Raw genomic sequence first — 23,466 nt, 5'->3', positions numbered from 1 at the left:
TTGCTCCACCGTGGTTGCTGTTGGCAGCACCTGGGAGACTTTTGGTTCCCCAGAGAAATGGTCACAGCACCAAGAGTACCAGAGTTCAAGAAGCACTTGGACAATGCTCTTGGATACATGGTGTGACTCTTGGGGATGGCCCTGTGCAGGGCCAGGAATTGAACTCGACGATCCCTGTAGGTCCCTTCCAGCATGGCATGTTCTGTGATTCTGTGATTGAGCCACTCCTTGAGTGAGGGCTTTTTTTTCACTTTCACTCCCATTTCTCCTCCTCTGTCCACAGCACACCAGCTCCTCCACTTCTTTTCAGCACAAAGGCCCAGGTGCCTACTGCACAGGGGGACTTCAGAGGACACAGCTGGAGGTTGTATCCCTGCTAAGAAATGTCAAAACTCTGAGCCAGATCACAATAATCTCTTTTCCAAACTTTTTTCCCTTTTTTTCTCTACATTTGCTTGAAATAGTTTCCCTTTCTCTCTCCTCTCTTGTGTATTTCCCTGAAGGTTTCATACTCCACTTCAAGGCAATCTCAACAGACCACTTTTGATAGGTTTCAATGAAATCTTGTCATGGTTTAACCCCAACCATCAATCAAGTACCACACAGTCACTCACTCCTCCACCAGTGGGATCAGGAAGAGAATCAGAAAGGTAAAAGCTGGAAAACTCGTAGGTTGAGGTATAGACAGTTTAAAAGGGAAAGCAAAAGCTCCACAAGTAAGCAAAGAAAAACAAGGAATTCACTGCTTCCAATGGGCTGGCAGGTGTTCAGCCATCTCCAGGAGAGCAGGACCCCGTCATGTGTAATGGTGACTTGAGATGACAAATGCCACAACTCCAAACATCTCCCATACGATACATCATTTGATATGGAATATCCCTTTGGTCAATTTGGATCACCTATCCTGGCCATGTCTCCTCCCAGCTTCCTATGCAGTCTCAACTTTCCTGCCAGTGAGTCAGTATTAAAAGCAGTAAGGGCCTTGGCTCTGTGTAAGCACTGCTCAGCAGTAACAGAAATGTCTCTATACTATCAACCCTGCGTTCAGCACAAATCCAAAACACAGCCCCATACTAGGCACTGTGAAAAAAATTAACTCTACCATAGACAAAACCATCACAGATCTCATTAGCTAATTGCACATGAGGGTGACTTATATAAGTAATCTTCAGCAAAACTGGAGATATTACAAAGATACCATTTTCCTGAAAAACATGCTAGCAAAAAATCTAAAGAAAACCCCAGCTGACACCTGCTGTATCCTAAGCATGCTCCTTCTACATGCAGACACTAACTTGTTAAATGAAATGGAAGTGTATCACAGGGCAGCATGCACTGCCCTGCATCTCTCCTCACTCCACATGGCACCTTCCCCCTTCCTGAAGCTACCTGGTTCTGGGGGGTGCGAGGTGGAGTCCCTAAAGAGGGCATCTATCACTTGTTCCATATTTAGGATGCACCAGGAGCCACTTTGCCAGGGACATGATGCCTCCAGCAAAGCAGCTTTTTCCTCAGGGGTCCAGGAGGCAGTTGCTAATTGTAAGCAGTAGTGTCCCTGTGCCCCCTGTCTCCATGGAACGCAGCCGACACCAACACCAGCTGCCTGCAAAAGTGTCCTTTAACTTTTGAACTTGTGAGCCAAATTTTACCACAATTAATGACATATATTTTTAATAGTTTCATGAAAATAAAAAGCCAGCTGGAGAGGAAAAACCCCACATGTGTATCTACTCGTGCAGGGAAAGGTTCAGCCAGGAGCTTGCAGGTCCAGAAGAAACACCAGAGCAGAAGAAAACCGGCCTCATAAGCTCTGCAACTCACAGTAACCTGTGATTACCTTATGGCAAGTGTTCATCTCCCACTGAGAAGTCCTTGAGAAGCAGAGACATGGATTATGATTTGAAAATTACTGTAATAGAAAAAGCCCCTCCAAAGAGCCATTCTCTCTCTTTCACCACCCACCCCCTCCCTATCATCTTCACAAAGGACCAGGCCATTCTTAGGCAAAGCGAAACCAGAGTGAATCCTACAACATCACTAAGCACCCTTAAGGGTGGGACCCGTGGCACTAAGAAGTGTGTGTAGCTCCCAGCACGCACAGCACATGGATCACTTGCAACAGTGTTATTTTCCCGGGTCCTGGTTCCTAGCAAGGTGGTTGAAGGCACAAAGAGTGAATGAAACCGGCTGATGCAGTAGCTCCTTCCTGCAGCCTGAATTTGGCACGTTAGCTCGCTGTGATGTGGCTGGCTTTGCCTGCTAGACAACAAAATGGACTGAGGGACTATCACTTTTCTGTCCCCACATGATCAATCCTTATCTTAACCTTCTCTTGGATAAGTTAAATAGGTCATATTCATGGAATCCCTAGACTGCAAGATTCCAGGTTGTTTAATTATTTTTCTATTCCACTTTTTTGTCCTCTCAAACTGCATCTTCAAGCATCACTACCAAACTTGAACACCATGCTTTCAGTAACATCCTCGGTAATACTAAAGGTGTTCAAATAGTCTCCCATTTACTGCTTCTCAAGCATCCTTTTAGACCTTTTACCCACAGAGCTTTCTAAGGAACATTTCCCTGCAGCTGCCATCAGCACAGCAGCATTACACACAGGCTGTATGACTGATTCTCTGATAGTCTCTCATCTGACAAATGTGTCCCACAGTCTTGATTCCCAGATGCATGTGGTTATCATGGACATACTACCCCTGCTTATGGGAGGGAATGAGAGAGAAAATGAAATAGCAAGTAAGAGTCTTTCAAGCAGGGCTAGGGGTACTTCTTTGTACTACTTTGTAGGGGTACTGCTTTATGTGGGACCCTGTAACAAACCCAGGTGCCACAGGGGGTCCACAGGCATCTGGATTATAAACGCAGCTCTACATCAGCTGGTCCTGCTTGTCTCAGTAGAGGAAGTGTGAAGGAGCAGGAATCAGAGTGCAAATGGTTCCAGGCATGGAAAAAGATATGCAACAATTGAAAAAGGACTTTATTATATGGATTTTACAGTTCTTATGTGGTTTCAAATATGTGCATTGTATGTTACCCCTACAGTTGTACTGCCTAGGCATGTCCAGGCATGCCTCAAGTTGTCAGTTCCCAGCTTTCCCTGCTTCTCCCTCTGACTGGCTGAAAAAGCTGCAGTGAGGAGAGAGCTACCATTGGTCCTGTCCTTTCCCAGTTCCTCCCAGTTCCTCCCTCTTCCCCCGAGTCCTTACTCCTATTCGTTCTCCTGGTTGTCTGTCTCATGCTTCACCCCATTTTCTGGCCCTTTCCACGCCAGAGTTTATATAAACCCCCGCATGCCCTCAGTAAACCACCATTGCACCCGACCTTCAACCTCGACTCAGAGTCTTTGTGCAGTGTCGCGGTCCCACTCCCCTCTCCCCCGGACCGTGGCAAGGAAGGGCACTGCTCAGCATCTCTGCACTCAAACGATCCCTTCTATCAAGTAGACTTTGTATCAGACTTCAACCAAGACCATGGTTTAAGAGGCCCAATCCTGGCTGCAGTCAGGACAGACAACATAAACCACAAACCAGAGTCTGAGAGTGCAAAGGGCTGTCTGTGCACAGGTCTTAGTTTGATCAGTGCTGCAGTCAAGGTTTTGAAGACTTAAGTTCTTAAGAGATTTGGCTATCAGTTTTGTGGAGTTTCAGCCATCTGAAGATACTGAAGTTTTTAAGCCACTTCTGTCTCTGTCTAGCCCCATGTAATGATGGCTTACAGGCATTTGTTATAAGCCACGTCCTACAGATGTACAATGCACGTGCCCACTGTACTTTGACTACTCAATGCTGCACAACCTGTATTTTATTTTCCAGACTTGTTCAGATAAAAAAAACAATGGTCTCTACCACGTATTTGAGATGCTGATACTGTAGGCATCTGAACTCAATGGATATTGGAGTTGAGGGCAGGCTGGAGGGCAGGCTGGTGGTAAGTGTACAACATGACTGATGAGTCTCTGATCTTCATTTGCTGTCTGCACAGCTCATCAGCATTAGACAATTAATGCTATCTAGTCTCCTGTATCTTCTCCTTCTTGCTCTCACTAAGGGCTGCTTACTCAGGCATGATGTCTCCCACGTTTGGTTGGATATTAGGAAGAAATTTTTTACAGAGCGGGTAATCAGACATTGGAATGGGCTGCCCAGGGAGGTGGTGGATTCACAGTCCCTGGAGGATTTTAAGATGAGACTGGATATGGCACTTACTGCCATGGTCTAGTAACCACAGTGGCGCTGGATCAAGAGTTGGACTTGATGATCTCAGAGGTCTTTCCTAACCCAGTTTATGATTCTATGTTAAAGGCTTGTTTATCTGAGACAGTCATCCCACCTTTTTAGTCTTTAAAGCTGAGCTGAGCATTGTATCAAACTATTTTTTACTTTTTAAATGTACATCTTAACTAGAGATATAGTTCTTACCACCACCACAATAAGCCCAAGGACCTCAAAATATCTGCTCTGCAAGAAGGCAAAAAATACAGCTTTGCACCCAGGGAACTGAGACAAAAATCAAACTCAAACTCAGTTTTCCTAATGTCCATATTCAAGCTATGGGATGTCTTTGACAGGATGGGATTATTTTAGTTGGAGGGTATTTCTTCCTGCCCAAGTTTTGCTCCCAATTTGTCACTCTGATTTCTATTTGGACCCATCCCCCTTTATTACTTTTGCAGATTTCTCAACCAGTTTGACAGAAAGAAGCTGGATACTGTCTTTATCTTGCAGGATAAACTAAATTGAACTAACTAAAGGGTTAGTACATCTTTGAACTTCTGTGGTTTTTTCCCCTGGAAAAACTAAGCAAAATCAATCACACCTGGTAGAGAAATTGGACTGATCATTCCAGTAAACACTACATGTGCTAGTAGCTGTAACTTTCATTTTCCAAGCAGCAGAGAGATTAAGCAAACAAAGCTGCAGCTATTCAGACTGTTTGTCTCATTAGGAAAGAGAAGAGTCATTTGTTCAAAAATACGTTGAACTTCTACAGCAGCAGTTGTCTGCAGTGGGATACATTTTGCTTTTGCTCTGAAACTTGCCTATTCTGATTCATAATTTCCATGCACAGAGTGACAAAGTGCTGACAGAGGATGCAGGAAGCAGTGGCCTAACGCTGCCAACTTCACGCTTACCACGTGCATGGCTGTGGTACCTGACCTGCTTACTGAAAAGGTTTTAGTAGTGCCAGTGATAATTTGGGACTCCTTCTTCCTTATTGTAATAGCCATGATGTATGCATTTCTCATTAAGGCTGCTGGGAGCATGTGAGGAGGATGCTGACAGGAGTGACAGTTTTATTTGCCCACTGCTCAGTGCAGCATCCTTCATCTTCCCAACACAGCCCTTGTCAGGCTTTTCTGCCACAAAAGTGTGACTGAAAAGGAATCCTAAGGAATTGGTTCTCCTTGCAAACTAACCCCCCAAACCCAAAGAAGGATCTAAGGACTTAAGAAAAAAAAGAACACAGACTTCTTTTGCATTCAACCAGAAACTGTTTTCAGTTAGGTAAACAACTCCACAGAACAACAGAGACTGACACTATCATGAAAGCCAGTTCAGAAGCTGAACCTGCATTAAGACCACATTTCTTCCTCGAGAAAAAAGCTGCAATTTATGAATTTTATTTTTAAGAGCAATTTCTTTTTATCATCCACTTGGGGCAGAGATTGTGACAATATTTAACTGATACCTTTCTTTTTTTTCCTCTTTGTGGTATCCCAGCATATTGCTCCTCTAGACAATCTCTAGACTTGTAGTTTCTTTAAAGACATTGAAGCCAGTGGTAAAGCTTCCTGAAAACCAATAGAATGCCTTTCCAATATAACTGTATGTCACACCTCTGTGGATTAGACTCCTGTATGAAATACCATATTTGACTGACTTTTACAATTTGCTCACGTTTATTTTGTATTATCTATGCAAAACAATATTGTGACAAAAATGTGGTAATGAAATTATTCTGGAAATAGATTTTCTCTTAAGATGTCAAAACTATGGGATATATGTAAACAAAGTTAACTTGCAAAAAAAAAATCAAATACAGTAACTAGGCAGAATCAACACATGCTTTTATTTCCATTGCATATAAAATTTCATATGAAGGTATCGATGTACAGTACTATCCCATAGGCTGTAAAGAGAGGCTAAGAAACCAGTGAAAGAATAGCCATGTGCAATGTTCACACAAGTTGCCACTCTCAAGACATCCCCAAAGAAAATATTGAATTAAAACAGTAACAACAAATTGTTCAAGATTTCTGTTGTTATAGTGTCCCTTTTATACCATATAAAACAAAAGCATTCAATTTCCTTTGGGCCAGGGCTGCTAAAATCTACAGTTTGTGTCAAAAAGGAGATCCTATTTTTCCTTGAAAAGGACTCTCCTTTTATGAAGAAGTCACAAGTTATGAGGGCTGGGCATCACTGGAATGGAGGAGAGGTATTTACCTTACTCTGGCACATTCAGTGATACCAGCTCTAAATAGCCTGGAGCAATGTGACAAGTCAAACAGCAAGAGATGCTCAGTCCAACCTGCAAATCTAATAGTAGTGTTATTAAAACATCTAACTGTTTACCGCTCTTCTGCAGAGCTAGTGCATTATGCTACACACACCTGTACAAAGCCTTAGCTACACCTATATAAAATAAAACTTTGGCTACTAGTAACACTAATATTGGTGTTGGAAAGCATTTCCAAGACTGAAACTGTCTTTTGTGCTACTTTATGGACTCTGCTTATACAGTGATAATTTGTGCTACTAAAGAAGAGACATTACAGACAATTGTAAAAGTGTATGAGTTATACCCTTTTAATTCTCATTATTCCATTTCTCAATATGAATTGAAATCAAATGCTTATCAGAGATGCTTTCCAAAGCTGTTTCAGTGCAACACAGTACTGAAATGCAGCATCATTTATTTTGTTAGGAACAAAAAACGTCTGCAATAATCCCCAATGACAGGCTGTAAAAAGATAATAAGAGAGACAATACAATTACATTACCAGAAGTCTGGAAAAGCTCGAACTTCCAGCAGGGTCAAGAATGAACGTTTATTGTAGTATCACATATATTAGCTCATAAGAGTATCCCCCATCAGTTAGCAACTAAAAATACGGTAGAAATGCCCAGCCCTAGCCCCAAGGCTACCTTACTTTCCAATGCAGCAAAACAAGAAAATATTGTTTAAAGTTAAGGCACAGCCCTGGGACCAAAGACCTGAAGCTTTTTAAATTTATATATCTTTACTTATTTTATACTTTTCGTGAATCTTCCATAAATGAGCTCTATGGTGACACTGAATATATTACAGGAGAAAAAAAATGTACAAGGAATATGTATACACAATAATCATTCTCTCACCAAGAGTTTCCAAATACAGCAACACCACCCTGACACGGATGATGTTATAATAAGAACTGATAATTTACAATTAACATTACAGTATGTACATTACAATAAATACATGGTTGTAAACAGAGACAAACAAGACTGTATTACAGGTAAGGTCATTTGGTGAGAAAAATGCATGGCACAGAAAATAAATAATGCATTTGAAAGAACTGTCAAAGCTTTCTATAAAATCTATCTCATTCAAGTTTTTTAAACTTCTGAATGCTATTTGTTCTATTGATATTCTTTCATTATCATTTTTAATGACACAAAACAATTTAAGAATTTAAATACAGCATTACTGAGTACAGCAACTTGCAAGCTAAAGTGTACTGTTATAAACAAGGTGGTTTTTCTTTTTTTTCCTCCCACTCATTACTCGCCCACAGCATTTTCTTATGGCAAAATATTCACAACACATAAAGCCACTCGTAAATTGTATTGTTTTAAAGCAGTGTACAATGCTAAAACACACTTTGGCAAAAGAGAAAAAAAAGATTGTACAGTGCGTTATATCCCCAACTCTAAGAAATTATATCATTTTCTATGATTTGATTGTCCACATGTATAGGTGTATATTTCACAATACGGTCTTATGTCTATTTACTTTCAATTAGTGCAGTTACAAAACCTTCCAGGTCCTACGGGTTATTCTGGAATTTATATTGCTTTTGCATTACTGAGGTTCCAGGCACTCTAGGGGACTTAAAGGAGTTTTAGATGGATCAGGTTCAGGAAGAAATAACAAAGAAAAAAAGATTAAAAAAAAAAAAAGCCAAAGCATGAAAGAAGCCCCATGAATTATCTTCATTCTTTTTCCTCCTTCAGCATCTTCTGTGCTAAGGCCCTGTGAGGGCTAATGGTAGAGAAAACTACGACCTGGACACAGAAGAATGCAAAATGCATTTAACAGCTCAATAATTAGCATTTTGAAAGAGGCTTTTATTCTAGATCTCTGACACCTTAAACCCCCTGTATTCATATCTGCAAATTTGCTACAAAATGAATCCAAAGGAAAAATAATGGCTGTTGCTATCATCTTTTGTTAAGAGATTATCTTGATAGTGTAATTTCAAAAGAATTTTACAGTGTTGGAGTTTGCTTGCCTCCCTATGCAACTATTTCCCATCTTCTACACTCAAAACTACAATTTTAGTCAAGAGTAAAGTGTAGGAAATAAATTTTTTTTCTTCTTTTAATGTGAAGAAACAACAGGACTGGAAAATGTCAAATACGAACTCCCTACCTCCCTTTAGCTTTCCAAGTTATGAAAGCTTTTATACCAATCAAACTGAAAGGCAGGATTCCCTTAGCACAAGCTGGATAAAGGTTGAAAATATTTAAGATTGAAATAATATGGCATAAACTACAACTCTGATGATGCATTGCTCATTTACTTAAAACACAAAAAGACAAGACTGGCACAGCTCTTTTTGCAACAAAGACGTGACAAAATAATACTAATTATTATTTTTATGTTTACACGTCTCAGATTAGCAAATGGTTTAACTAGATAGCTACCCAGATTAAAAGTTGCTAAGTCAAAATTTGAAATATTACACTAATGCTTTTTTCACCAGAACAAATATTCCATACATTGTAATAGCCTGTTCTGATTTAGCAGTCTGTCTTTCCCAGCTAAAAATAGTCTGAAACCCCATGTTTCAGGGGAAAAAATTTATCAGTATAGCAAGAGAGCTGCTTTTGTACTGATGACAATTCATTACTCTTTTTACAGGCTCAGGTTCTGTAAATCTTAACGTTAGTGGCTGTAGTTGGTATCAACAGGACCACTTCTTGTGGTAAGAGAGAACTGGCAGGATCAGGTCACTATGAGGGCAAGAGCACTATGTAAGTCCACTAATACATTTGGGAAAATTGTGATGAAAAACAAAGAAACAAACAAAAAAAAGCTATTATACAAAAAAATGTAACACAAAGGATATTCCTGGAACTCACTAATATATAAAATAGACTTTTACAACTCAATAATACCACAAGATTCTAAGGTAAAAATAACAAAACCAAACCAACCAGCCAAACAAAAAAACCCAAAACAAAACAAAAAAATGAACAAAAAACCAACCAAACAAAACCCCAAACAAACAAAAACCACAAAACCAAACAACAAACAAACAAAAAACCTCAAGCAAAAAAAAAACCCTAGAAGTATTATCCAGTGTAGCACAGATCTGTATTGAAAACTTGCAAGTTCCTCTTTGGAAAAAAAATAACCATTGTCAGACGAAAGTGGTTTGTTTTTTTAATATAATACCTTGGTACACTTAATAAAAGTAAGCTCTACAAAAGGTCTCTCACATATTATACAAAATGGAGAGGTTAGTGCAACCCACTGGGTCACACTTTTTTCAGTCATGTCTCAGGAAGACTTGAAGTTAGAAAATTATGCAATTTTCACAGCTCATCTTCCTGTTGGTAACAATCATGTTGTGTCCCATCATTTACATGAATTTGTTTTCCAGTAGGAACCTCAATTTGTTTTCTATCTGTTTCCTCTCAAGATGAACATTATGCAATGCTTTGCTTGCAAAATACAATGAATTCAAAAACTATCAAAGCACACCAGCATTTGGTTGCAGGTGGTACTCCTCTGAAAATATTTGCTTTATTTAAGTGAATCTGCCAAATGCAGAGCTTATTAAAATGTAGTTTATGGATGTTCTCCCCCTGCTTTCTGATGCCACTGAGGTGAAAATTCTGGTTACGATATTCCTGAGTGCCAAACTGAGTCATCAATGTCAGTTTTGATCAACAATTGTCCTGGCAGATGACAGCAAGTTGTGACCATGGTTGTAGTATATGACACACACTTTGGAAACCACTACCTAAATTAAAAAATAATATCCAAAACAAAACGAAAAAACTCAGAGAGAAAGAGGAAAAGAAAGGGAGAGAGTATAAGAGAGAAAGAGACTGCATTTTCATTGTTACGTGTCAGGAGAATGATCTTCGACCACACAGGGTTCTGTTTGGTTCTCCTCCTCTTCTACTTCTTCCCCTACTTGCTCATCAAGAGGAATTTCAGTGGATTCTGAATCCTGGGTGCAAAGAGTCTTGGAGTCACTGAAGCTGGTGTCTTCTTCTACTTGACTTCCACTGTCCTTTTCAGTGTCTGATTCACCATCTTCCTCCAGTGTTAGTTCAAACTGAAATTTCTCAGTTTGACCCTGCCTTCCCTCTTCCTGGTCATCAGGTGCAGGAGAGGGACTTCGAGGGATTGTGCTCTGGTACCATTCTCGATTGTCCTCCAGTGTATCTAGGATATCCTGGGCATCTGGGTGAACAAGATCTGCCCACGTCTCCCACAAAGGATGAACAATGTAGTCTATAAAACCCACCTGTTTCAAATAATAAAAAAATATAATTATTAATAAATAATTATGCTTATAAGTCATGCAAAGTATGAGAAATAGAATGCTATTAAGAGACACTATACGCATCACCCTTAAAGTTGGCTGACAGGAAACCATACCAGTTTATGTAGTAAATAAAGTCTTTTACATTTCAAAAGTCTGATTCAGGATATTGGATAAGAACTTGGAAAGGATTTGTTTTCAAGTGAACTGTTCAATCCAAATAACTGTACTGCATCTAGTCAGCCAAACAGCTGCTTTATACATAATTCTCATTTTGAATGAAACCCTAGTGAGCAGCTGTACAATAATCTCTTTTGATGCGTATGCTGCATTGCAAGTCATGACACTGATGGAATCCCTTCAGCAAATACAGAGATGCACTATGTTTTCATAGTAAAAATCTCAGTTCCCTGCACTTACTACTCAGGAGTTGATTTAATAACTCAGTAGAAAAAAGGAAATAGTGCATTCAGAAATTATTCAAAACATGGCTATGTACCATCCTTTTCTGTCAAAATGTTTATGTGCCTACTGAAATCAATTACCTGTGATTTTTCTACAGATGCATTGTGCTTATCACACATGGGACTTATCTCCATTCCCCTCTCTCTTTCCCGATCTCCCTGACGGAAAAATTCCTCCATTATTCTGTCCGTCCATTGGCGGTAGAGATGGAGCGGCTTGGTTGGATTGCTTAGATCTGCACAGTGCACCATATTCTGAAGAACCTGAAATAGATTGAACACATTGTGGTGTTATTACACTGCAGAATAGCAGCTCCCTTTCCATTTACACTTCTGGTGACTCTGAAACCTTCTTGAAAATGTAGTAAAAGATTTATTCTAAACAGCAAGACCTTATGTGCTTGGGTGTTTTTCACATTTGCAGTAACAGCCATGAATTACCTTGCTTCTGCTGATCCTGGCCTGTATAAAGGCCAGGATATCTTTCTGAGAAAGACAATCACATGCTGATAATTTGAAGGGAAGGCCAAAATTTCATTCAGTTCAGAACTACTCTAGCACTTCATTGTTCTCTCAGAGAGTCACTCAGACCATGACATAGTTAGGAAACAGAGGGAAGTAGCAAGTCATGGTGCGAGAGCACATAGCTTATCTAATTCATGCTGGAGAATGGGGAAGCCAATGTTATTAAGTTTGTAAATTAATACAAGTGACCAATTGCAGATGAATTTTCTTACCTGAATCCTGTCTGAATAGTTATCAAGAAGTAGAACACCAGAACTGGTCACTTTTTTAGTTTCAACCATAGTTTTTAGATCAGCCAGTAGATTCATATGCTTAGACATATCTGTTGCAAGGACCTTGAAAGAAACAAACAAAAAATGAACACTATGTAAATTATTCTACTGTGTTTTTTGGTGTGTGTGTTTTTGGGTTTTTTTTTTGTTTGTTTTTTTTTTTTGTTTTTGTTTGTTGTTTTTTTTTTTTAAAAAAAAAACTTTGAACATTTAAACAAACAGTTTTAGGAGGAACCCATAACTTTTGTGTCTGAATACAAGCTAAAAAGCTGAGCCATGTAAGTCACTTGTGTCCGTAATAGTACGTTTTCCTTTTAGTTACTTTAAGACTATGATAAAATGATTGTTCAGAATTGTTCAAAATGATCTGGTCAGCCAAGATTCACCATCAATTCAGTATCAAATTTCTTACTGTGATGGTGGAATGACATACATGTCAGTATAAAACCAGCTTGAAACGGAATTGTATACCTTCTAAAAATATTATTCGATGATTACTGAAACTTAAAGGAACCCACTGTTCATGTTTGGATATCACATGATAAAAATTCAAACTTTTACTTCATTGTTTACATGCCTAATTTATCATAATATGCTTCTGCACTTTATTATTCAATTTACTAGCTCTATGGAAGATGGAATCTCAAGCAGAACTCACAATATCAATGACCATTTTCCTCAATGACTGCCTTTGTTTTTTGGTCAAATTCTGGAAAATGTCACAATTTTCTTCTTGCAGCAGCTTGAAACCCACAGCTAAGTGATGATTCTCCAGTACTGATGAGTCATTGTACATCAAGGCAAGTTCAGAATCTGCAATAACAATTGCCCGCCAGAACGTTACTAAAGCCTATGCTTCTACAAAATCCCTAAAGATTTTTTTTTAAATTCATTTTCATTCATAATAAGATTTACAGATAATCTTTTAGAAATAGCCTTCCTGTAGTTCACACTGTATCAAAAGTTACAGAATTAATGACTGAACATCTTAACAGGTCGAGGCAAAGCACATTGAGAAAACCAAAGACAATGCTTTGCAGTGATGCATGTACATGTGCCTTGAGTGGCAAGCTAGAAAAAAACCTGAGAAAGTAATTTTCAGAATACCTTTTCATATCTGCATGCGGTCACTTGGAAAATATTACATACATAACCACACCTCAACTAAAACACACTCTGATGTGTTCTCATGCCTCCATCCAACATGACAACTAAAATTCTATTGTTAGGCAAGTTTCAGCTTTCCAGCACTCAGACCTGGAAATACATAGCTGAGGCTTTGTTGCTAGTCTGCTGCAGCTAGCAGACATCTTGGTTTTCAAATAATTTCTTTCTGCAGTTAGCTAAGACACTCAGATGCCTACTGAACTAGGCCTACAGTCATTAGTCCATGACAACTGGGTATGTTGAGAGGAGGCTCATTAGGATGGTAACAGCTATGCTTCTGGTCTTTTAACGTCATGTGGCTTGAAAATGCACACAGTGGCCTTGCCTGCAGCCTCATACTCAAGGCATGGTCAGTGCCTGATTCTGGCTGTAATGCTGCCTTTGCCAACAGAAGTATTCTTAACTCTGTCACCCCACATGGCTGTGAGAATAATGTACACCTGCACAGCCACGCCTGTGCTAAGGCACACAGATAAGGTCTACATTTGTCTGCTTAGAACTGCTGAACAGACAGCTCTGACAAAAGCAGTTACTAAAACTTTCTGCACAGCTTTAGCTTCTACCCAGGAATACCATGCAGTCAGCTTGCATATACTTTAAGACTTGTAAATAAATGTGTCATAAAAATCCCTAATACTTTTTATGCAATCATACTTGTCATGTGCAATATTAACTTAACATTAACTATTTATTACAGCTGTTCTATCCTAAGTCTAACCACACATCAGTCTATTCTACTTTTTTCCTCTTTATTTCTTTTAAGACAGCTATGTTTTAAAATGCCTCTGTCTCAATGGGAGAGCTCTAAAAGCTCTGGATCTTCAGATTTCATTAATCTCATTATCTATTCTCCTGCTATCTTCCTCTCCTGTCTTAAATAAACCGATCTGTTGAATCAGGAAACTCTTCCTCTGTCTTTCCTTATCCCAATGGCAGCAAAACTATAACAGCAGAAGTAGAAAGAAAGCAAGTTTGTAAAATGATCTCTCATCTTTCACAGAACACATACAAAGCTTGCCTACTTATTTTTGTTACAAAGGTGACTTTCCTTTCAAAGCCTTCTGATGAACCACAACTGCAAAACACTCAACATTGTCAAAATACTTTGGATGTGCTGGAGCTACACAGAGCTCAAATGTACTCAGCTTTGAAATAGATGTGAAAACGGAAGAAAGTTCCCCCTTGGTAACCTCTGTAACACATTATAAGCTTCAAGAATATTTTTCTGGAAAGACAGTTACAGTCATCAAATAAGCATCTCTGTTGATGCTAATGCGATTCATTTTTTTTTATTCTTTAATAGCATTCAAGAGGGTCAGTTTCTTTGACAATTCTGTAATAGACTTTAAATAGGAAAATAATATTCAGAAAAATCATGATACTAATTATAAAAGAATAAGCCAAAAATACGGCAAATATGTACATACTTTAAATAACTAAGTCTATGATTTTTTTTTAAAATGTATTCTAATACTTCTTAGTGAAATCTTAATACATTTTTAAGGTTCACTGGGAAAAAAAAGTAGAGTTTTTTTTTGGATTTGAGAGACCTACATTAGATGGTCTTTTTCTGTCTCTGTCCCTACAGTTTATTCCCTGTACACAGAAAAATTTAAAAGGGACAAAATCCCTTTGTTTCTTCCAGCTTGGCAACAGCTGTTCCAATTAATTAGGTTAGCTGACTGACAAAGGAGCCTCCTCTATCAAAACCTGAACTGAGAAAAACAAGACATTTCTTCTAAGTATCAGCATCAGAATGACTATCTTAGCTGAATTTTAACCATCTGCCTGAAAGTGAAAGCTTTATGTAACACCACTCTCCCTTCAACTAGCCAGTCGTCCCACTTAAACCTGAACAACTCTGTTATTTCCTCATAAAACCTCAGAGACACTAATATATCCTGATACTCAATATCAGATTAAGCAAGCAAAGAAAAACTTTACTTACATATGCCCACTCTTAAAAATTCAGGTATTATACATTGGTTTGTGCCCAAATTTTGATCACTCTCTGCCTATCCTATGTTGCTTAACTGTACTAGTTACCAATAAAGCACAGAAAAAACCAAATAGAAATCAAGAGTTAATCCCAATCCTCCTCCATGCAGATGAGTCATCAAATTTGATTTCATCATAGGGTGGCCCTCAGGCCATTAAGACAAACAAAACTGGATGAAGACTAAACTGGAATGAACATCTTTGAATACACAGCAGCAATGAGCCAGAGGAGGAGCTCCCTTCTTAAAACTGTACTGCTGATTTGGGGTCATTCTATTTTAGCACCAGTGCAATATATATATACACTCATGTGCAAAATATCTATAAATGTGCAACCAAATGGGTAAAAGACACAAACCTAGGTATGTTTCCATTTCTGTTGCTTTTTCTTCTTCTATGCTTGGACTGTTATCATTATTTCAACTCTAAACTTCTGGGTCAGTTATCATAAAAGAAGTTCAGACAGCAAAAGAAATAACAGTATGATGTACTGACCTATGAAGTACTACACACTGATGATAGTGACATATGCCAATGAAATCAAAGCAGGTTACACTGGGGCAACAAGCCGTTCAGTAAATGTGTCACAATCAGGTTCAATGAAGCTAACAGTGTCTTTCAGTAGAAGACTAAAAAGTGGAGAGTGGTTCAGCAATGCTGCAGACAACAGCCTTGAGAAATGCAGAACAAGTACGCTGGGTTTCAAATTTGTAGATGACATTAGGGTCAAAAAAAGAACAAACAGATTTGCCAGAGTCTTCAGGAACAGGCTGAGAAAATTCAGTCCACTATGCATGAGAGATGAAAAGCCAAGTACAGCATCCAAGCAGAGAGAGAGATAAGCCTGACAGTTAGTTTGCAAAAAAGAAACCTGTTTTCTGAATTTCTGTTATTGGTCATATGATATGCTTCCAATAAAAACAAATAACTATTGTCTTCCTTTTAAAATTTTTTTTATTTAATCTTCCTTCATTTTTCTCCTACAAGTTTATTCATTTAATGTAAATCAGCTATTTTCTGGGAGAGACCACATCCAATAAATTGAAAGAATGCCAGGTTTATAGTTCTTGCTAGAGGGTACTATGTAAAGTATTTCTAAAGTTACAAGAAATGCAAAATAACATCCAGTTTAAAATACAAATACCTGTCTATTTACTGAGAAAAGTTACAGATAGAAGCAAACAAGGAACGAACTGTATATTTTTCAGGTGCTATGTAGCAGATCTTGCAGCAAATTTCTGAAAAAAACACCGAACATCAGACTTACTTGTGTTGATAAGAAACTGGTTTGAAACCCCAGGATGATCTACATCATGTATGGCACTGGCAAAAATTGCTGCAAGAATTTCCAAATCAGTGAACACTGCCTAGAAAATCACGAAACAGAAATGACAATCACTAATCAGTGAGAAAGGGTTTTCAATAAAAAGGACCCTACTTTGAATCTAGATCAGAACAAGCAAAAAAAATCTGAAATACACTACCAGCTCTAGAGACTTTATACATACGCTATCACAACCTTTTGTAAAATCATCAAATATGTACAATCTCATAAATATTTTGAGTTTCACCGAAGTAAATTGATCTGTATTTCATACTGAAAGCATCGCTAAATTCTGTCACAACTGAAGTATTTCCAGCTTCAGTCTGTAAATAAATCCACTTTTATTAGACAATTAAGGACAGTTTTCTAACTTACAGAACAAATTGAAGTTAAATATTTCAGCTTGACTCCTATGTATTGTCCTGTACTTGAAATGTGCACATCTCCTACATGATGCTAAAGAAAATGGTGACAGCCTACAAGACATCTTACTTAACAGTTAGTGATTTTTCCATTTGCATGAGATTATTAGGAAGAGGAAGAGAGCACTGAAACGGACTTGGAATGTCAGTGAGCCCAGTCTCCTGTTGTCAGAAGCACCCACATTATATAACTGCTTTCATAAATGATCAAGAACAGCTCAGGAGTGTGTAGAGCAGCAGTGGCACCGGGCAGACATTGCCATTTTACCAGCTAAAGCTCTGCTGAAAAAAAGGCCATGAGGAAAAAAACCTGATGTAGAAAAAAACCCCAAAAATGTTACTAATGACTAGTCCAGCTGTTTGGTGAAGCCAGTGGTGTTTTAAGAACATTATCTATCTTCCTTCTCATGAGCAAGAAAGTTCCCAAGTCTCTGAGGATCAAAACCTTCCAACAGTCTTAATGTCCATTTATAACCCTCTTTTTAAGAAGAAAGTAGATGTACCAGTAACATGAAAGACTGGTCATTATGAAAAACAGACAAAACACAGACAAAACATTCTTGAAAATGAAGGCAAATCTTTTTGAATTACTAAAATCTCAACAGCTTGCTTTAGCTGCCTTTTCCCAACAGTATGCTAGAATATATCGATGTTTGCTATAGTAAGATCTGAACTGCACTTAAAAAAGAGAAAATCTCCCTTTTGTCCAACTTCAGAGATTTAAGAACTTTCAACAAGAGAATTACTATGAGAAGAACATATGATTTTTTCTAAACAATTTAAAAATATTTAAGGAAAGAAAAAAAAAAGATAGTCTAGTGAAAATTTAGTATATGTTCCAATCTGCCTTAGAAACAAATAAAAAATTAGTCTTTTAGGACCAGAATAAATACGCAAAAGTAAAAAATACCCTGAAAAATAAACAAAAACCCCAAAAAGGCCCTACTGAGGAAACCCTATTTTATCACTATCTTTCCTAAGCAATTCCACTCACTGTGGTTAGTGAGAATCCCACATGGGCAATAATGATAGAACAGAATGCAGTATTAATAATGTGATGGTGGAAACAAGATATGCGTTGTGTTACAATGAAAAAGGTTATGACAGCACAAATCTGCATGATTTAAAAGAAAAATATGTGATGTTTTTTGACCAATATTTACATGTAAATAAACTTTGATCCTCACAAAGTATCTTTAAAAAAAAAAAGATACTCATGGAAGAAATGTTAAGATTTCTTTTAAAAATATGGCCAAAACTAAGATTTGGTTTAGAAGACTCTCAGGATGTCCTCTTCTCTCATGACTACCACTTTTCCTCCTCAGTGTAGTTTACCTCTAACGCTGGGGTTGATAGCAGCACATGGGTTGACTGAACAACATCTGCAGCATGTATGTTATTGTGATATGCCACATCTGCATGGTAATGGTCTTCAAGGGTCATCAAGTAAGTTATTAAAGTATCTACTGGAATCTTAAAAGTTTTTAACAAGTCCCGTTCCTTTAAAAGCAAAAGAAAAACAATTAGATTACAAAGCACAGAAAAATCTCCAAGACAAGCAAAAACCCTACTTGCTCCTACTTGCCTGAAAAATAGTGTGCATGATGACAGTCAAAGGTCTGTTTCCAGATAACTCTGCTACTCTGAAAACCTGAAGGCCCCACTTGTTCACATCTTCTAGTTCCTAGAGTAGAATCAAGCAATAAACAGGTCAAACAACCTAACACACAAATTCCAGCAATTTTTAACTGAAACAATTGCAAACAATATTCATGAAGATTCAAACCTTCCACTGAGAAAGTTACATGCTAAACTTCGGAATGGCTAAACTCTGGTGCTGCTACTAATCTTGAAACTGGAATTTGTATCTAGCAACTTTTCAGATTTTAATTCCCTAAGTAGGAAAGAGTGCCAGAGGGAAACATACTATAGTGTCTTGAATGAGTTTAACCAACACACTTTGCTATCTCATTGCCCACTGACAACAACGTTCAGTGAGGAGAAAACCTCCAGAGATGCTACAATTCTGCTGCTCTCTCCTCAGAAACACTCTTCAAATAAGATTCCTGAAAATGTAAGGATAGGCATATTTTAAAATGCAAAACTCAATAAAAAAATGCCTTCATACCAATTTTCTGTTATTGCCAAGTAGTTAGCTGCTCATGCAAAAACATCATAGGAAATTTCACTAAAAAAAAACCACTAAGGATGTACATAAAATGATACAACTAAAAATAGGAAGGATAGCTCTAGTGCTATATACCAGTTGTGCATATTTAAAAATTAGGGTGGTTGTATATTTTCATTCCTGTGACAGTACATGGTATATTTGCTTTTCATTTTTCAGATACTATTTACAAATAAGCAGCTTTATTAATGCATACACAAATGCTAATTTACATTCCATCTCCAGATGAAATCCTGTTCGTGCTGAAATTAACCCTTATGGTTTGATTCTAATTTTACTTGCTATTCTTCCACTTCAGCAAATTTGGATTATTTCAAGTGAGACCAGCACTTGGTGCTACAGTTTGAAATCAATGTTTATAAGCAGAGGATGGAATAAGACTGACAAGTCCATGCTCTCTTTTAATTCAATGGTTTAGATTCAAGAATTTATATATTCTCTACCTTGGCAAGGACATCTTCTTGGTCTGTTTTAACTCCAAATCTGGGAATACTGGAATTAGTTAGGCTAGAGCTGTGCATGAGTTTTTTGACTCCACTGATCTGGGACATCGGCCTCTTCTTTTTCTCTTTCTCTTTCTGTGTTGGAGAAGGGATTTCAACTTCATGTTGTTTGTCTTCAAAAGAATTAATAAAAAGATAATTATTTAAAAAATTACAATTATTATAAAATTCACTGTTGAGTTGCATTGTATGGATATTGTAACTCTTTACAAAACCTTTTTAATGTTAGAAGATTTTGCAACAGATACTTTATATCAAGAGTGGTGAAAACATGAAAAGATAAACATAGACCTATACTTCATTACAAACAGATCTCTATTACTCAAATTGCTTTATTATTTCTGGACTGGCTTTAAAAGGAACTTGTCTCTGTCTGATTACAACTTCTCCCGCACCCCTCATGCTGTAAAAAGGGTCAATCTTTTAGTTTTAAAAGTGTTAACAGGAATCCATTTTGCAAGAAAATTTAATTTTTTTTTCTTTTCCAGGAAAAATACTCTCTGAAATTGTGTTTCAAAAACAATCCAAACAGTGTCTTCATGCAAATCTTTAAAAACTTTTTCAGGATTCAAAGGACCTAATATTTGGGGACTGGTCCTGTCTACTAAGGACCACAGGACTTAGTAACTTGGAAAGCCTTTTGTCAGCCACATCTACTGCACTTTGTAGAGGCAGTTCATGTCAGCAGCGCAGTGTGTTTCTGCACCTCCAAACCAGAGTCAATAACGACAACAAAACAACAGCTTTGCTAAAACCCTGATTTTTTTGATGGGCTTTTGCCTCTATAGCAGTATCAGTAGCATCTCTTCATATAACTCATCAACATATGTGCCAGCGAAACTTTAGACAAGGATTAAACTGAGAGTAAAGCATATTTGCAAGATAATTGCTGTAGACAAAGCATGGGGTTGTGGAGCATTGAAGACATCTGTGGTCCCTGAAAAAACCCAAGTTAGTTCAACAAAGGACTCTCTTGCCAAAACAGTTAGGAACTTGCATTATTTTTTTGTTCCTTTTATTCATACTGTATTTCAATGTAGACTTCTAATTATTCCCTTTAAATGTACCTGAAATGTTGAAATGTACCTCCACCTATTCTAGCCCTTAAGGAACATACCAGTAAAACCAGGAAAATCCAGAAAAGATGTTTTTAACACAGGAGGTGAGCCAAAACAAATTTAAAAAAACCTTAAATTTTAAAAATGAAAATAAGAAAATTTGGGTTTTTTAAAATATGTCTTTTTTTTTTTCCTGCAATATTCATTTTCACTATAGAGTTTGAAACCAGATGAGGTCAGCAAGTCTCTTTCTAGTTACCAGCTTGTTAAGTGTTTGCTTCTTCACTTTTCTTCCTCTTTTTTTTTAATTACCCTTTAGCAGCCACATTTAATAGACATCTCACAGAAATGTCACCAAGTCTTAACCTGCAGCTCCAAGTTACCTGATTGCCCCGATTCTTCACCATTCTCCTCATATGGAGAAAAGGGGAGGTGCAGCACTGCAGCCTTTGTCTGGTACAAACTAACAACAGATGAGGAGCAGTGACTCGTGTTTGTGCTTTGATGTTTATGGTTTTGGTCATATGCACAAAAGTTTAGACCCATCTAAGAAAAATGCATAAGCTGAGCTGTCAGACTAACTCAAGTGGAAGGAAGTGTCTGTCTGAATGACTTCAGATCTCCAGAGAAATTAGACAGGACTTTTGCTTTTTTAACTGTGAGCACATGGGGCTGTACCTATCTGAACAACCAGAGAAGACAGCTTGCCATTTTGACCCTGTTTGTGCTATGCTCAATGACAGGTTCTCAAACATTTTCCATTCATAGAAAACAGGTTAATGATGCTGCAAAAGAAAAACCTCACATATTATTATAAGCAATGTAGGAGCCTTAATTCTTACACATAGAATGTATTTGTTGCCATTATAAATAGCTTCACACATGTCATTTAGCCCTATGGGAAACAGACCCTTTTTTTTAAAGTATAAGAAGAACAGAAAATACTGTTTTCTCATGACACATTCCTAACTTACAAATGTGAGAAAGTCTGTAGATGTTCAGGAAATAGATTATATATTAAAAAAAAAATTAGACAATAACTAATAAGTAGAGTTACTAGTCTGTATTTAATGCATCTAATAACTAGAATGATTAAATTTTTCTATGGAGAGAATGTTTTCCCTCTTTACATAGTTGCTCACAACCTATATACTTAGACTGCATATTTTGAAAATACTCTATTTAAGCAATACATCTGTAAATGAGGTGTTTCCACCATTGTATTGCTCTTAGGTCTACATTTTTAAGTATCCAAGTTTTTCATGAAGACGCAAAACAGTCCCCATGGCTCAGTAACTTAGAAGTGATTGCCTTTCCAGCCCTCTTGCTGCTCACGAGCTCATGCGAAAGGCTGCCAGATGCATTTCCTTACCCTGTCAAAGTAAGTCTTAAGTTTTCAAGTAAAAGCAAGCAGAAGCTGGCATCTCAGTCTTTTCAACCTAAGTGGATCATCCTCTCAGGCAACTGTACAATGTGACTTTCAGGTCTTCTGAAGCTGGGCAGTATTGCCTCTTCTCCATGACAAAGGCTCATCCCCCTCTCACTATCTGTAACCCTGCTGTGCCGCAGCTCTCAGCTCTCGGCCACTCCTGCAACTGTGGGCCAACTGAACAGACACTAAGCAATTAATTTAGGACATGGTGAGAGGATAAAATGTACTTTAAAAAACCCCGCTTCTTTAAAAAAAAAACCAAACATGAAAAGCATCAGCTATTGTATCTCACACAGAACAAGATGGATCTTAACACACAGGACTGGCACTTTGTAAAGGACTTGTTATCCTGATTGGGATGTATTCAGCTGCGCCTCTCCTTATATGCACAGCCTTTATGAATAAATGGTGTTTTGCTCAAAGCATGTTTGAGATTGGTGTAGTATCTTTATCTTCATATTCAAAATCAACACCATGGAATGAAGTTTTATTGATTTTCATGAATTTTAGGAAAGAAAAAAAAAAACATAGAGGAGGAACCACACTCTGTAATATTGCGCTGGGCTTTTGTTAATGCTCACATCCCACCAGATCAGGCTCTTCAGCTGCACAAATTTTCCCGGCAAAAGTTTGTTTAGATGCTGACTTAATTATTCATCTACCCACACACGTGCAGGCAGGGAATACCAAAGTATCTTAACTGCATGCTATGAGGTTTTGTGAGGTTATTTGTTCTTGCATGCTTCTAGCACACTGAAACCTCTGCTGCAATTCCTGTAAGGAAAATATAGGGGAAGACTTCTTTTTAACATATAATTAATTCATTATGTATTACTTTCTTAATACGGTAGCAATATAGTAGTTGTAATGTTACAGGAAAATATATATATGAATATTTATCTGTAATTACATACACAGGGAAATTACATACACACACTGACTGAGCTGTGAGGAAATGGATCTAAACTGATTTCTCTGCACAAACACTGAACAATGAGATGCTAAATGCACAGTTTCTGAAAGCAGAAATTAATATGTAAGGCCACTTGCTTTTAAGCTCTAAAACAGCCCAGAGAGATATAAAAAACATCCACAAGGCAAAAAAGTTAACTCTTCATAGTCTTACCTAAGAATGTGTTTGATATATATTCTGAGACCTGATTGCCTGACCTGCTCATTTCAGATAGGTGGGTTAGCTCCCGGTTGAGCATTCTTTTAAACTGGAAAACAAAACAAAAAAAAGCATAAAGTCAGTGATTAAGATGTAGGTTAGGACAAGAAAATGCAATCAATTTATAACTGGGGAAAGGACATGATGTCATGAATATAT

At 37.7% G+C, this 23,466-nt stretch overlaps 1 protein-coding gene across 6 annotated transcripts in view; it reads right to left on the bottom strand.

The window, feature by feature from the left end:
• Nucleotides 1–5,895: 5,895 nt before the first annotated feature.
• Nucleotides 5,896–23,466, bottom strand: part of PDE4D (phosphodiesterase 4D) — a 386,722-nt gene continuing 369,151 nt past the window's right edge. For all 6 annotated transcript variants that reach the window (XM_051788281.1, XM_051788282.1, XM_051788285.1 and 3 more), the window contains 9 exons: nt 23,263–23,356; nt 19,587–19,759; nt 18,541–18,639; nt 18,291–18,455; nt 16,477–16,576; nt 12,703–12,857; nt 11,985–12,107; nt 11,329–11,511; nt 5,896–10,765 (listed from right to left, as the gene is read on the bottom strand). In XM_051788281.1, the coding sequence (XP_051644241.1) occupies nt 10,355–10,765; nt 11,329–11,511; nt 11,985–12,107; nt 12,703–12,857; nt 16,477–16,576; nt 18,291–18,455; nt 18,541–18,639; nt 19,587–19,759; nt 23,263–23,356 (1,503 nt within the window). In that variant the 3' untranslated portion in view covers nt 5,896–10,354. The remainder of the gene's footprint in view (nt 10,766–11,328; nt 11,512–11,984; nt 12,108–12,702; nt 12,858–16,476; nt 16,577–18,290; nt 18,456–18,540; nt 18,640–19,586; nt 19,760–23,262; nt 23,357–23,466) is intronic.

Source organism: Manacus candei, unplaced genomic scaffold, assembly GCF_025592945.1.
Source record: "Manacus candei isolate 608988 ecotype Guabito, Panama unplaced genomic scaffold, ASM2559294v1 h1tg000024l, whole genome shotgun sequence".
Lineage (NCBI taxonomy): Eukaryota > Metazoa > Chordata > Aves > Passeriformes > Pipridae > Manacus > Manacus candei.
Note: the sequence above shows the minus strand (reverse complement) of the source record. Positions and strands in the feature narration are given on the sequence as shown.